This window comes from Oncorhynchus tshawytscha, linkage group LG15 (assembly GCF_018296145.1).
Source record: "Oncorhynchus tshawytscha isolate Ot180627B linkage group LG15, Otsh_v2.0, whole genome shotgun sequence".
NCBI classification, from domain to species: Eukaryota; Metazoa; Chordata; class Actinopteri; order Salmoniformes; family Salmonidae; genus Oncorhynchus; species Oncorhynchus tshawytscha.
Window position 1 is genome coordinate 27,299,228 of NC_056443.1, and position 16,065 is coordinate 27,315,292.

Below are 16,065 nucleotides of genomic sequence, written 5' to 3' on the forward strand. Positions count from 1 at the left end.
GCAAAAGGTCGCAAAGTTCAAGGGGGCCGAATACTTTCGCAAGGCACTGTATATCCAATCACTACTGTAAGTTGCTCTGGATAAGTGTCTACTAAATCACAAGAAAATTTAAATCAGGACAATAACTTAACATATCAGTTGCTTACCAAGACTTGATTGAATGTTCCTGAGTGGCCTACTTACAGTTTTGGCTTGAAAATGGCTTTCTAGCAATGGTCAACTTAAGAGCTTGAATAATTAAAAAAATAGAAGGCAAATATTGTACAATCCAGGTGAGGCAGTATTTTGTGTAGATCGTTGACCAAAATGTACAATTAAATCCAACCCCCCCACATTTTGTAGTGTTACAGTCAAGGGTGTGATTACTTTCTGAAGGCACTGGGTACAGCTTTAGAACATGACATTAACATAGGCTCTCTTTGTCAACCCCAACGTATTATAGAAGGTTACTTAAATAAACTGTTGAGTCTACTGGTAGTTCCCTTAGGTGTAGGCAGGTTTAACCTGTTAAGTGTTTATCCAGGGAACTATGGGAAGAGGTGTAACAACCGAAGCAACGTCATCTCACCGGGTGAAAGGTGAAACACATTGATTATTTCAGTAATGAAAACAAGCAGGAGAGAATTGACAAGTAATTACAACTTAGTCATTGTTGTATCCCAAATGGTACCCTATTCCTTTTTTAGTGCACTACTGCCCTAGTGTCCTGGTCTAAAGTAGTGCACTATATAGGGTACCGTTTGGGACAGCCAATGACATGCCATAAAGTTGTCAGGAACCAAAGCACGAAGCCACACACTGTACCTGTTGTTTCAGTTTCCATTTATTTTCATAATCTGTAGCCTACTACATGTATTAGTGGAATATGTCCTGTTATTCTTAAACAAATGTTAAAAAAAAAATGTAAAAAAGAAAAGACTAAACCAAACAAATTCAACTTATAGGATTTGTGGAATGTCATCTTGGCTTTAAATGAGACTAGTAACCAGTGAGTACACGTTTTCCTCCCCAGTCGGAAGCAGAAGTAGTGACTTCGGGTTCCATTTGGTGTGAAATCATAAATGCTCTTATTATCTGGAGTTTATTTGCTCTAAGCATGACTAAAGAATTGTTTTCTATGAGTATAGTACCTTACAAATATGTACATATAAGTAAACACATTTTTTTTTAAAGTTTTTGAATTTGAGATGCTGTCACTCCTGAGAAGACCAAAACATTGAGATATTTTATTTTCCAGGTCTCAATTTCATAATATTTTACGAGGGCGTCATTGAGACCCTTTTCTGAGAGCCATTGTAGTTCAGTTCCAGTTTTTGAAGAACTGCTTGAAGATGATTGTCTCCCTCCCTTGTGGTAGTATCTCCACCTGTAAGAGAGAACAGAGATTTGACTACCCGGTCATGACTGTATCTACTGCGTCATACACATACACCACCCCATTGTATATGCATAAAACATTATGATACTGGGTTCATGACCTGCTAGTTAGTGGTTACACAACGGAAATTGCAGTGTGACAATGGAAGAAGACATACGCGGGATTCGGTTTGACTAAATGGAATTCAAAACGCGCAAAATTATACTGTTTTCAGGTATAATATAATCACGATGCTATCATTTGCTGACGTTATGTTGCTGGGTGGACTTAATGGCTGGACAATGAGGAAACAATGTCTGGGTTTTTGCCATTTGTGAGATCCTGCTTGACTCACCTGCGTTTTCATCCTGGGGTAGTTCATCTGTTGGATGAAGTGATCTGCCATTTTCAGGGCCTCCCTCTTCTCCTCTGCATTTGCTCCCATACCTGTCAATCAGTGGGATAATGGCCTCACCATGTTTTACCTCAGTCTAACCCATAGAGGTCTCAATAAGGCCTCGAAACGATAATGTATATTCACTTTATTCAATACAAACCCTGATTAAATTAGTATTTCATTAGACATTGGATATCTCAAACATTCTAGGGATACATTTCACAGAGCAGAAATGTTAGTCGAGGTTCAAGTGCTTTCCTACCTTTCCAAACAAAGATCTTTCCGTTGGCCCCGTTATCCAAAATAAAGCAGTCGTCACGCACCAGAAGGTCCTTGGCAAATGGGCTCTTTTCCGAGACATTGGTCAGTTTCATCTGACCTGTCGCATCGGACACCTGTGGAAGACAGCAACACAGGCCATGACTTTTAGTTCCTTTGTGAACTAGTTTGCCCCCCAAAAATCTTGTTTATCTTGGAAAAAAAGATCTCCAAAGTATAGCTGTGCAGTCTAGAATCCAAAATATCTCAAATTCTGTTATTGGGGTGAACGATCCAACAGTAATTATGTGATGCAATAGAACAGTTCTGGAGAGAACTGTTTACCAACGGAATTGTAATGTCCAGCTACCTTGTAGAGGGAGGCGGAGTTGGAGATGTCTGCGCGACTGTCCTCCTCTGGAGTGCTCTCTGCCAGCTCTCGCATTGGTCCCAGCACCTGTCAATCACAGGGCAGAGTGGAACATGGATTGTGGTGAGGTTTCTATCAGTGGAGGCTGCTGAGGGGAGGATGGCTCAACATAAATGGCTGGAATGGAGTGGTAAACAAATTCAAACCACGTTTTTGATACCATTCACTCCATTCCAGCCGTTCTCCCCTCTGCAGGCTCCACTGGTTTGTATATATTTTAAAAGTTAGATCCTCATTAATTATATCATCAACCTCCGCCCACAAAACATGACTATCGACTCATTACCTTCCTATACTCGATTTCAAAGTCTCTAAATATGCTTAGATATTACAGGATTGACAGGTCTCAAGGTCACAGGAGGTTGTTGGCACCTTAGTTGGGGAGGAGTCTCATGACAATGGACGGCGCAGAATGGTATCAAATAGATCACACACACTGTAGCTTGCATGCGTTTGCCATTCCATTCACTTCTTTCCGCCAATTATTATGTGCTGTCCTCCCCTCAGAAGCCTCCTGTGTATTAGGTCTGACTTTGTTTTCATTTGCTTAGCTTAAAGAACTAAGCCGGCAATTGTACCTTGAGCATCTCCGGCGTCTCCTCCCCCTCATTGACGTCAGTGATGCGTGCTTTGCCATGTCTCTCAGTGTCACGGATCAGGCTAGCGATCTCACGCGACTTCTGCTTCTCAAACATGTTGGCCTGCGAGCCGATCCAGGAAAATATGGTCTAAAGACATAGACGTTTTTTTTTATTGTCTCATCTGAAGTGAATAATATACAGTGCATTCAGAAAGTATTCAGACCCCTTGACTTTTACCACATTAAGTAACGTTACAGCCTCATTCTAAAATTGATTAAACACATTGTTTTTCCCTCATCAAGCTACACTAAATACCCCATAATGAAAGAGAACAGGTTTAGAACATTTTATGAATTAAAACAGAAACACCTTATTTACATAATTATTCAAACCCTTTACTATGAGACTCGAAATTGAGCTCAGCTGCATCCTGTTTCCATTGATAATCCTTGATGTTTCTACAACTAGATTGGAGTCCACCTGTGGTAAATTCAATTGATTGGACAGGATTTAGAAAGGCACACACCTGTCTATATAAGGTCCCCCGGTTGACAGTGCATGTCAGAGCAAAAACCAAGCCATGAGGTGGAAGGAATTGTCCGTAGAGCGTCGATTCAGGATTGTGTCGAGGTACGGATCTGGGGAAGGGTACCAAAAGAATTCTGCAGCATTGAAGGTCCAAGAACACAGTGGATTCCATTCTTAAATGGAATTAGTTTGGAACCACCAAGACACTTCCTAGAGCTGGCCGCCTGGCCAAATTGAGCAATCGGGGGGGGAAAGGGCCTTGTCTAATGAAATACTAATTTAAAATCAAGGTTTGTATGGAATACAGTGAATATACATTATGGTGTCGAGACTTTACTGAGACCTCTATGGGTCAGACTGAGGTAAGACATGGTGAAACCATTATCCCCCTGAAAATGGCAGATCACTTCATCTAACAGATGAACTACCCCAGGCTGAAAACACAGGTGAGTCAAGCATGATCTCACAAATGGCAAAAACCCAGATATTATTTCCTCATTGTCCAGCCATTAAGTCCACCCAGCAACATAACGTCAGCAACTGATAGCATCATGATTATATTATACCTGAAAACAGTATAATTTGCACGAGAGATCCTCTGTATAGATGGGAGAACCTTCCAGAAGGACAACCATCTCTGCAGCACTCCACCAATCAGGCCTTTATGGTAGAGTGGCCAGACAGAAGCTGTTCCTCAGTAAAAGACACATGACAGCCCACTTGGAAATGACCAAAAAGCACCTCAAGGACTTTCAGACCTTGAGAAACAAGATTCTCTGGTCTGATGAAAGCAAGATTGAACTCTTTGGCCTGAATGTCAAGTGTCACGTCTGGAGGAAACCTGGCGTGATCCCTACAGTGAAGCATTGTGGTAGCAGAATCATGCTGTGGGGATGTTTTTCAGCAGGAGGGACTGGGAGACGAGTCAGGATCGAGGGAAAGATGAACGGAGAAAAGTACAGAGATCCTTGATGAAAACCTGCTCCATAGCGCTCCGGACCTCAAACTGGGATGAAGGTTCACCTTCCAACAGGACAACAACCCTAAGCACACAGCCAAGGCATTGCATGAGTGGCTTTGGGAAAAGTCTCTAAATGTCCGAGTGGCCCAGTCAGATTCCCGGACTTGAACATCTCTGGAGAGACCTGAAAATAGCTCTGCAGCAATGCTCCCCATCCAACCTGACAGAGCTCGAGAGGCTCTGCAGAGAAAAATGGGAGAAACTCCCCAAATACAGGTGTGCCAAGCATGTAGTGTCATACCCAAAACAAGTAATCGCTGCCAAAAGTCCTTCAACACAGTAGAGTAAAGATGTCTGAATACTTATGTAAATGTAATTGTTAATTTAAAAAAGTATACATTTGCAAACAATTTCTAAACCTGTTTTTGCTTTGTAATTATGGGATATTGTGTTGAGGGGATATTGTGTTGAGGGGATATTGTGTTGAGGGGATATTGTGTTGAGGGGATATTGTGTTGAGGGGATATTGAGGGGTGAAAAAAAACCCATTTAAATCAATTTTAGATTAAGGCTGTTACAAAATGTGGGAAAAGTCGAGGTCTGAATACTTTCCAAATGCACAGTACAATTTAGTAGGCCTACTTTACTGATCACTAATTAAGGAATGTGCCATTCAAGGCAATGTAATATATTTCTCCAAGCCCTCACTGCTAAGAGCCTCCTGCAGGGAATTAGTAACACGCACTCTCACCTCCCTCCCCCCGCTCACCTCTCCCAGGTCCAGGATGAAACAGTCTCCCTTGTTGAAGTTCTCCCAACTCAGCTCCACCTCCTTGGCACGGATGTTCTTCTTCCCTTTGATCTGGTACAGCCTGTGAACGGGCCCTGACCCGCCCTGGGGCCGCCTGAAGCCAGACTCCACACCACCCTCCTACACGTGTGATTGAGGGAGAGAGTGAATAAAAGGAAAAAGAAAAAAGGTAACAATATGAAAATGTTGGTTCGATTTTCTCAACATTGTATCTAACCAGGAAGTCTAAGGATTTACGAACTGTCATTTCAACGAGAGATATGTGGAATGATATGACAAATCAGAAGCATGTGATGAGGTCATGAAAAGTAGTGCTTGTAAAGTCATTTCATCAATCATGGATTTAAAAAATAAAAATACATTCGCTATCAGTAGAGGACTCAATCCTAACACTTTAGATACACATCCATGACTCAGTGGGCCCAAATCTAATGTGGGAAACACGTGGATTACAGAAAATCACACAATGTCCAAGAGAAACAAAAGTTTGTGCACAAATTCCCATGCAAGTACATTTCTTAAACAGATGGGCCCTGTGTTTTCAGTAAGTATGAACCAGGGCTATTCTCCTGCTCACCTTGTAGCTGACCCCTCTGGGGAAAAGGCTCATGAACGCCGGAGACTCGTAGCCCTGGACCTGCCGGTGCTGGATGGGGTCACCACCCAGGAAGCTGTCCAGCTGGGTGGCCAACATGGCACACGCCACCTGCTCATCGCGAGATGACTTCTCACCTGGAGAGAAAGGAAGAGAGGGGAGGGGTGAGTTGTGTGAGTCTGAGGTGGGGTGTGGTGACAGACACATAGCGGGGAGTAGGGGTGTGGTGACAGACACATAGCGGGGAGTAGGGGTGTGGTGACAGACACATAGCGGAGGGAGAATGAAAGGAGGAGCAGCGGTTTGTGGAAGGGAGACATGGGAGAGTTAGAGTCAGGAGGTAAAGGGAGCGAGAAAGATGGAGGAAGCCTGCCTACATAATAATTGAAAAAGGAGGACAGAAAAGGAGAAAGGTACATACCGAATGAGTGAGCTACAGTTAAATAAATATATACTACGTTACTATATTCTGTACTTATCATAAGGTGATCTTGCAGACATTCAGCTTTGATCTAACTTTATTAAGCGAGCAGCCTAGAGCAGAGCATGTGGGTTAGTAGAGAATCCCGCCCATGCGCAGAAACGTCAACCTTTATTATTGTGGTCCACTTTTCTGGACCTGGGGGCTAAAGGCCATATAGGGGTCGGGCCGGGCTTTATGTGAAAGGTGGGTGTAGGGGTCACAGAGAACAGGGAGAGGGTAGAGGGGGGCTTTTAGAGAGGAGCACTGACAATCAGCTTAGTGCATTTTTTTATGAACACACACACACACAAACCCAGCCCTTCTTCCTTAGGGAGCTCTTCTTTAATTCCCCCCCATCCTTCTTCTGTCATCATCCTTCCATCTGTCAGTCTTAGTCTCCTCCCTCACATAAATTATTGGGTCAGTGTCATGTCATCACCATTAGCACGCAGGTTATTCGCTTGGCAACGGCACAGAGGTTAATATGGTGTGGAAACAGTGGGTTGGCTAGTACATTACATGAAAAAGTATGTGGACACCTGCTTGTCGGACATCTCATTCCAAAATCATGGGCATTGATGTAGATTGCATGGCTGTGTGCTCGATTTTACACGTCAGCGACGGGTGTGGCTGAAATAACCAAATCCACTTATTTGAAGGGGTGTCCACATACTTTTGGCAAGTAGTGTAGTTTGGATTTACAGAGCAATACTGGTTACAAGCTTACACTCTTAGCAAATTATTTTCTAACTAGAACCTAAAAGGGTTCTTTGGCTGTTCCCATAGGAAAACCCTTTTGGTTCCAAGTAGAACTGTTTTGAGTTCAGTGGACAGGGTTCTACATGGAATCCAAAATGGTTTTACTTGGAACCAAAATGTTTTTTTTGCGCCTCGTAATCTTCAACTGGTAGTTAGTCTTGTCCCATCGCTGCAACTCCCGTATGGACTCAGGAGAGGAGAATGTTGAGATCCATGCATCCTCTGAAACACAACCCTGCCAAGCTGCACTGCTTCTTGACACACTACTCGCTTAACCCCAAAGCCAGCCGCACCAATTTGTTGGGAGTAAACACTGTATAACTTGCGACCGAAGCGAGCATGCATGCACCCGTCCCACCACAAGGAGTCGCTAGAGCGCGATGGGATAAGGACATCCCGCCCGGCCAAACCCTCCCCTAACGATGCTGGGCCAATTATGCCCCACCTCATGGGTGTCCCAGTTGCGGCCGCCTGAGACGCAGCCTAGGTTTGAACTTGGGTCTGTAGTGATGCAGTGCCTTACACCGCTGCACCAACCGGGACCCAAAAAGGATTTTACCTGGAACCAAAAAAAAGGGTTCTCCCATGGGGACAGCCGAAGAACTCTTGAAACCTTTTTCTAAGAGTGTAGGAAACACCATCCATAAATGATAATAAAATACTCTTATCCCAAGAGGACAGACAGTTTCATTCCACTCATGTACACACTAATGTACACAGATATCCCCGTCCTCCCCATCCCCCATGATGACCACAACTCACCCATTTAATAACAGATCGAGGAGTAGCACACTCAAAGGCTCCTATAGCTGTTTCTATTGAAGTTCTAGCAAATATCAGTATGGATCAAAACATTGTCTTGCACTTCCATAAAGGTAAATGGTGGATCATTCTATTACAAAGTTCTACAGTGTTTTATACCTTAGTGGGGCACAAAGTTTATCATGGCCACGTGAGTCTCTCTATCAGAGAAGGAGTGCTGATCTAGGATCAGTCTTGCCTTTTAGATCATAATGAATAAGACAGAGGAACTTGATCCTAAATCAGTACTCCTACTCTGTCAATACAGACCCTGGTCAAGTAAAACTCTTGACCCTACTTATTTGACACACAACATGCATCCATTTTCCTACATCTCACCTATCCACATGTGTAGGTCGGCCCCCTGGTCCCCCCTGTGCTCCAACACCAGGTAGGAGTCGCCGTTGAAGAAGGCTCCAACCTCAGCTTGCTTCAGCAGCACCGCCTTCATCTTCTCCACCCGCCACACCTTCAGCCCCGGCTCCTGCGTCTCTGGCCCAAACTGTCCGGGTGCTGCCATGTTGGGGAACATTCTGTACAGGGAGAAGGAGAGGAGAGAGTGGGTCAGTGGAGGTGGATGTAGGAGTATGGGGAGGGGGCTGCCTGCATAGGGAGCATTCTGCACTGGGTAGAGGGAGAGCAGGTCAGGGGAGGATAAACAAATGGTAGATTGGGGAGGGAAGAGTTGGAAGAGCGAGGGTGTAAGTCAAATCAAATGTTATGGGTCACATACATGGTTAGCAGATGTTATTGCGAGTAGCGAAATGCTTATGCTTCTAGAGCTGACAATTCCAGAACAAAACCTAATACAAACAATATTTAAGTCTAAAATATATGGATGAGCAGTGAAAGCGGCTAAGATGCAATAGATAGTAAAGAAGTAGAGTGTTTTATTATTTGGGGTGGGGAAGGGGGGTGTATTTCTTTGCTATGAAATGAGTGAGACAAATAGACATGGGGAGATGTTGCCGCTAGAGGTGGCAGAAAGTTGCTTTTACTTGTCGTGGCAAGAATACTTATTTCCATATTGGAGTCCAGACAAAACACACACAGAAAGCGGCAGTGGAGGATGGGTGAGAACTCATCATCATGTCATGACATGAATAACTATTTCTGCAGGAACTCAGAAACAGGAAGAAAAAAAAAAGGTAGAAATGAATAGGAGAAGACTCCAAATGAGGGGTCAAGTTATTTTTATTTCAGCTTTATTTAACCAGGTAGGCTAGTTGACAAAAAGTTCTCATTTACAACTGCGACCTGGCCAAGATAAAGCAAAGCAGTGCAACAAACACAGAGTTACACATGGAATAAACAAGCGTACAGTCAATAACACAATAGAAAGTCTATATACAGTGTGTGCATATTGCTTGATAAAAGACCATAAGGGTAGATGGGGCTACATCATTGTTGTGTAATACAATACGAGAGCAGGCATACAAACCCATAATGCACTAGTCATTCATTGTACAAAAGAGGGTGTGTCTATAGGGCAGGTCTTATCACGTCTCACATGCCGACACTGAAAACTAAGTCTCTCTCTCTCTCAAGCCACAGTTGCCAAAGCTATATCACGCTTTATTGATTTGTAGCAGGGCATGTTTAAGCATTCCTGATGTTACTCAGACAAAAACAATCACTTATGATTCCTCCGATCACCTCTGTCAATGTTACTTCCCTGTAACAATCGGATTCAATAAATTAGTCATATTCAAAGATAAATCAATGTTGAAACACTTGATAAACTCAAGTCACCAAGCCTTAAACGCTGATTTTGTCTATACTGAAGATGCACAGTGTCCCTTGCCAGGCATTTGTTTTTCTATGAAACAGAAGGCAGGTGGAATCATTTGACAGGAAGTATTGATGTTGTCCATTAGAAATAATTCCCCCTGAATCACAGCACCATGTTGATTGTTTCTACGGTCTATCCACATTCAATGGGATATCCTGTCACATTATACGCCAAACAAGTGTAAGGTGTAGATGGGTCAATAAGCATGCAGGTTCTGCCTACTATGTGGTGTATTACACTTGTAGTAAGTGCACTGTTAGACACTTGAAATGGAGTAGGCTATGGAAAACAGAACAAATAGAAAAACACAAAAGCCTTTAAGGGGGATCACAATGAAATAAAAGGTTTGAGATCCACCTGTACTGTATATACACACATACACGCCAAGCAGACTGACATTTTAGTGTCCTATAAACTTTTTAGAGCCAACAAAACTACAACATTCGGAGTTAGTTCATTCCGGAAACCTTTTGGCCAGCAATGTGACACTCAACAAAGGGAACACCCAACTCACAGAACATGTGGTGCTGCACTATAATTACACTGTAGGCCAACCCTAACACTAGGCTAACACTAGGCTAACACTAGGCTAACACTAGGCTAACACTAGGCTAACACTAGGCTAACACTAGGCTAACACTAGGCTAACCTAGGCTAACCCCACTAGGCTAACACTAGGCTAACAGGCTAGGCTAACACTAGGCTAACACAAACCCCAGGCAAAACACTAGGCAAACCCCAGGCAACACTAGGCAAACCCCTAACACTAGGCAAACCCCTAACACTAGGCAAACCCCTAACACTAGGCAAACCCCTAACACTAGGCAAACCCCTAACACTAGGCAAACCCCTAACAGTAGGTAAACCCTAAAACTGGGCTAACCGTAACAGTAGGTAAACCCTAACACTAGGCTAACCCTAACAGTAGGTTAACCCTAACAGTAGGTTAACCCTAACAGTAGGGTAACCAGCATGCAAAATGGGAGCCAGACTGGCAAAGACTTGTCATCGGTGGCAGGTAGCCTAGTGGTTAAGATTGTTGGGTTAGTAACGGAAAGGAGGCTGGTTCAAATCACCGAGCCGACTGTTGATATCAAAGGCACTTCACCCTAATTGCTCCCGTTAGTCGCTCTGGATTAGAAAGTCTGCTAAATGATGTAAATGTATGTACTTCTAATAACAACATAAAGGGAAATGGCCTGGGTATTGGGTAACCTTGAAAGAAGCCTGTCTGAAATGGAAACGTTCTGTAAAATGTTTCCCCCAAAGAAATGAATATGCTCTCAATTCATTTCAGTTTTGCACTCACAGGGGCCAGTGAAAAACCCAGTACTGATAAAGTTTGATTGGCACAACGACATATTGTATTGTGAAGCAAGATGATGGCTACAGGGAGTAGCTTCAGACAATAAAACTTCAATCTGCAGCTTTTTTAGATAAAGCTTCACCCCCATTAACAGAGATTGTGGCCGTTTGATCAGCTTCTATGGAAACTGCTAATCTGACTCCCTCTCCCTCCAAACACTCACCTAGAGCTTAAAACACCACTGTGTCTAACAATGGTTCTTACTGAGAACGATAGAGGTGCCAAGAAGCTGAAGTCCTCCTCCCTATCCTCAATCTTTAGATGAAATGTATCCGGTTGAGCATTTTCTCAATAGCAATCTTTCACAATTGCATATTTCATCACAAGGCATTAAAATGCATGGTTACCAGGTTCAGAAATGCTTACTTAAAAAGGAGACATTTCACTTGTGGCCAGACAGTTTCTCCTAGCCACCATGCTTCTACGTCTGCTCTCTGGAGTTTCAGGCTCAGTTTCTGTATAAGCACTTGTGACAACTGCTGATGTAAAAAAAGGTTTTATAAATACATTTGATCGATTGTATTTCAGTGTTGGTGAGCCACAGTGGTGTAAAGTACTTTAAATTATTTTTTACTAAAGTACTACTTGAGTAATTGTTGGGGGTATCTGTACTTTACCACTACATTCCTAAAGAAAATGTACTTTTTACTCCAAGCTTTTTTCCTGACACCCAAAAGTACTTGTTAAATTTTGAATGTTTAGTAGGACAGGAAAAGTCCAATTCAAGCACTTATCAAGATAACCAATTAATGGTCATTCCTACTGCCTCTGATCTGGCAGACTCACTAAACACATGTTTTGTTTGTAAATTATGATTGAGTGTTGGAGTGTCCCTGGCTATCAGGAAATAAAAAAAATAAAATTGTGCCATTTGATACATAAGTATATTTCCACAATTGCATTTACTTTTGATACTTAAGTATCGTATATTTAAAACCAAATACTTTTACTTGAATAATTCTCGTTACTTTCTCAGGTATTTTCCCTATCTCCGGGTAGCCACGTCACAGGATACCATAAGCACAACCTCTTTCCGTATACTACTATAGCGGAGTCACACTAAAACTTTAAACATATTCACCTAACCTAAATAAAATGTCTCTACATCACAGGTAAGGATGTAGGTATAAGGAAGTTCATGCACGTAGCAACAACCCAGTGAAAATAGAGCCTATCCTTCATGCTATCAGCAAGGCCATGCCCTCGTAAAAAACAGAAGCGCCCTAATTCCAATCAGCAAAACAGATACAATTTATTGGCCAGCTCCAAATAATCAATAAACAGAACAAAAACAAGCTGGTAAAAGTAACCAGTCAGAGAAAGATTGATAGATACAAAGATAGAAAAAGTAAATATTTGAACACACATGCTAGCCTATGTAGGATAGCACATAGCCAAGGGGACACCAACCACTGCACATAGGGCTGCAGGTGTCCGGCGGTGGGGTTTAGGGTTACAACGCTTAGACAGCGTGGTGAAGAGGAGGTTTAGACGAGAGAAACTTAACTGCATGATCCCCTCGGCTAGCTCCGGCACCGCACCTGACTCCAGCTCCATTCTGCCTGATGGCTGCTCGAGTGTTTGTGACTGTAAGTGGACAGAGGAGGCCTGGGCGAGGCAGAGTGTATCGTTGCTCCTCAGCTGGCCTGGTTAGATTATATGAGGAAGGCAACGTGAGCCCGGAGAGTGATCTGAGCAGCCTTGGCAAGGGCGCCCTATGGGGGAAGAGTCGGGTTCCTGACAAACGCTAAACACCACGGTGACAATGATGACTGCTGGGCCGGCTCCCCCATCTTCAATGCCTAACCACTTGCCATGGGCCAGAGCAGAGTAATGAGAGAGGGGAAAAGAAGATGCGTCTTGACACTGACAGATGTCTAACTTGTGCGACAGGCAATTTGTACATAGTCCCTAACAAATGAGCACCCTCCTTTCCTCATCTCATGTCTCTCATGAGCATTGATTGGACAGGACAGTACAATTGGGGTGCATATACACAAGTCCAATTATGATATTTTTTCCACTAATTGGTCTTTTGACCAATCACATCAGATCTTTTCACATCAGCTCTTTTTCAGAGCTGATCTGATTGGTCAAAGACCAATTAGTGTAAACACATCCTTAGTCTCCATTGCATCTCCCAATCAGATCAGTGATAAACAAAAATAAACAAGGTTACAAGCAAAGGAGACCATGTAAGATCATTGGGATGTAACCCAAGAGACAGGAACCTCCCAGCTAGCACATTTGGTTCCTTGGAAGTTGTGGGAACGTACATTTTTGGTTTCCCATTATTTCTGGAAACAAAGCCATATGCTTCCTGACATGTAAAACTGGACATTTTTTAAAGGTTCTGAGAATGGAAGTGAACATTTAGTTTCTTCTGGGAACATACATTTTTAGGTTGAAGGGAGGTTTTGAGAACATTTTGCTATGGTTTCTTAAACTTTTCCTGTAAGGTGTTATTAACGCTCTGAGAAGGTAATTAAATAAAGTTTTTAGAATGTTTCACTATGACTTTTAATAACACTGCTAGCTTAGTTGAACTGTTTTGAACTCCAAGCACTCGTAAGACACACAGAAATGCATTCGCTTAGGCATTAATCATGCAAACACAATTCATTTTTATTTTGGAATGGCATCAGTGGGATTCAAACCTATGGTCTTCTGTTCTCTATCCATGGAATCAATCCATTGCACCACTAGGATAGAGCTAGCATGCCAGTTTTTTAAACTCATGCAAGCTGTTCATTTTAGTCTATTCTAAAAGGCCTCGTTGCAAAGAAAAAACACTCATTAAGATCAGGTGTGAACACACTTAACAAGATAGAGGATAGAAAGAGTTTTGTTGATGCCGAGAACAGAATGTGTATGTTTTTAAATAACATCCGTAGAACCTTTTTTGAACAATACTAATGTTTTCTTGTGTTTTTTCTCGAAAGTTTTCTTAATGGTATGAGAACCTGTAGGAAACGTTGTACTGAAGTACTGAAATTCTCACTTAAGAAAGATATGGTTCTTAGAACATTATGTGCTAGCTGCGTGTAGAACTTTATGAGCTATCTGGGTATCCTGTACCATTCCCAGAATATTGTGGGTAGTTTGTATGCAAAATAACCATAGGAACAACCACGCTCTCACCAACATATGGTTCTCAGAACATTATGTGTTAGCTGAGCTGGGCTAGGCCTTTGGCCCTGGGCAGCAGAGGGCATTTGGCTTCAGGTTAAAGAGAGAGACGGGGTCAGAGATAGGGTGCTGGGGTCACTGAGCGAATCAGATCATTCATGCGTTCTTAATCAGAGGGAGTGACAATACACAAACAGACAGAGGGAGATATGAGTGTAATGATTATTTTTTTGCCTTTATTTAACTAGGCAAGTCGGTTAAGAATAAATTATTATTTATAATGACAGCAATCGGGGAACAGGGGGTTAACTGCCTTGTTCAGGGGCAGAATGACAGATTTTTACCTTGTTAACTTAGAGATTTGATCCAGCAACCTCTGACACTAACCATTAAGCTACCTGCCGCCCCTGTAGTGTAGTGACTGTAGTGACGCCTCTTGCACTGAGATGCAGTGCCTAAGACCGCTGCACCACACGGGAGCCCAGTTTGCCAAATGACAGTGTGTGTGTGTGTGTGTGTGTGTGTGTGTGTGTGTGTGTGTGTGATATGTGAGTCTGCGTGCCAGTGGAAGCTGCTGAGGAGAAAAAAACAGCTAATAATAATGTCCGGAACGGAGCAAATGGAATGGAATCAAACACCTGGAAACCATGTGTTTGATGTAGTTGATACCATTCCACCAATTCCGCTCCAGTCATTACCACGAGCCCATCCTTCCCAATTAAGGTGCCACCAACCTCCTGTGGTGTGTGCAAGGTGTGTGTGTGTGAGGTAGATAGCGAGGGATTAAATTCAAGGGAGAAATAATTACATTGAGATAACAAGTGATAAAGGAATACGTGCAGAGCAGAGTCCATAAACAATCTGTAAACAGAGAGAGAGAGAAACAGAGAGGAGAATGAAGAGATGGCTAACAATATGATTGATAGAGATATCGAGAGAGGATGGAGGGTGTTAAAGTCAGGGGTGGAAAAGGGAGGTAAGTGAAGTTTCAGTGTTCCCTCAGATTCCTCAGCTAATTTGAAGAAAGAACGCAAGATGGATGCATCCTGTTTCAGGACAAGTTGGGTAGAAAAGAAAAAGACAAAAGACAAGTGAAATGTGAAGAAAAAAAGTACAAGTTATTTCGTAGATCTTACCTTGTAACTTTAGTTGAGGAGGTAGTGGATTAGGACACGTCTGTGGAGAGAGAGAGAGGAAATGTAGTCATGCAAAGGGAACGTCTACACACACACACACACACACACACACACACACACACACACACACACACACACACACACACACACACACACACACACACACACACACACACACACACACACACACACACACACACACACACACACACACAAACAAACAATCTCAACCACACATCCTGTCTGTCTCAAACAGTCATAGCCCAGCCCCCTGGTTTACAGAAAAAAATAAACTGCAGAAAAAGTAATGAGAGAGAGAGAGAGAAAAGCTAAGGAAGCAGAGAGTGAGAGAAGGGCTGAAAAGAGTAAGAACAGGGTGTGAGAGTATGGCATTAGTGAGACAAAATTAGCAGAATAGAATAAGAAAGAGTTGTGAATGACTTTGTGGCATGAGAATTTGTTTATCTTAATGATTCAGCCACTATTCCTTCACCATAGCAACATAACCAAACTAACCAGTATTCATATGGCCTCTCCCATAGACACACCTTGTATGGGGAACACTTACCTGACTGAGTGCCCAATATATAGTGATATGACCTCCTACACAGTGACACACTGCACAATCACCAGCCAGGACATTCTTATGTGGTTCTACGGGGACCTAATTACACTTTGACCCTTGGGGATTCCTTAATGAT

The 16,065-nt window shown here is 42.8% G+C and overlaps 1 protein-coding gene across 2 annotated transcripts; it reads right to left on the bottom strand.

Annotated features, from left to right (window-relative positions):
- Positions 1-805: 805 nt before the first annotated feature.
- On the bottom strand, positions 806-15,503 carry capgb (capping protein (actin filament), gelsolin-like b). Of its 2 annotated transcripts, none has more exons than XM_024373771.2 (9): positions 15,365-15,503; positions 8,281-8,474; positions 5,901-6,055; positions 5,282-5,443; positions 3,021-3,170; positions 2,383-2,469; positions 2,017-2,149; positions 1,713-1,804; positions 806-1,366 (listed from the first exon to the last, which is right to left on the bottom strand). In XM_024373771.2, the coding sequence occupies exons 2-9, from the start codon at positions 8,471-8,473 to the stop codon at positions 1,301-1,303; spliced, it is 1,038 nt and encodes a 345-aa protein (XP_024229539.1). In that variant the 5' UTR covers position 8,474; positions 15,365-15,503; the 3' UTR covers positions 806-1,300. The 2 variants fall into 2 exon arrangements, with proteins under 2 accessions (XP_024229539.1, XP_024229538.1); XM_024373770.2 differs by lacking the exon at positions 15,365-15,503 and adding an exon at positions 12,607-12,944.
- Between the last annotated feature and the right edge of the window lie 562 nt (positions 15,504-16,065).

Bases quoted from the DNA above. Each gene is read 5' to 3' on its own strand.
- capgb (XM_024373770.2), bottom strand. From the start codon at position 12,656: ATGGAGCTGGAGTCAGGTGCGGTGCCGGAGCTAGCCGAGGGGATCATG. The intron at 6,056-8,280 runs GTGAGATGTAGG...CTTTCTCTCCAG, and splicing joins CGACCTACACATGTGGATAG to GTGAGAAGTCATCTCGCGAT. The intron at 1,805-2,016 runs GTAGGAAAGCAC...ACTGATTGACAG, and splicing joins AAAGATCTTTGTTTGGAAAG to GTATGGGAGCAAATGCAGAG.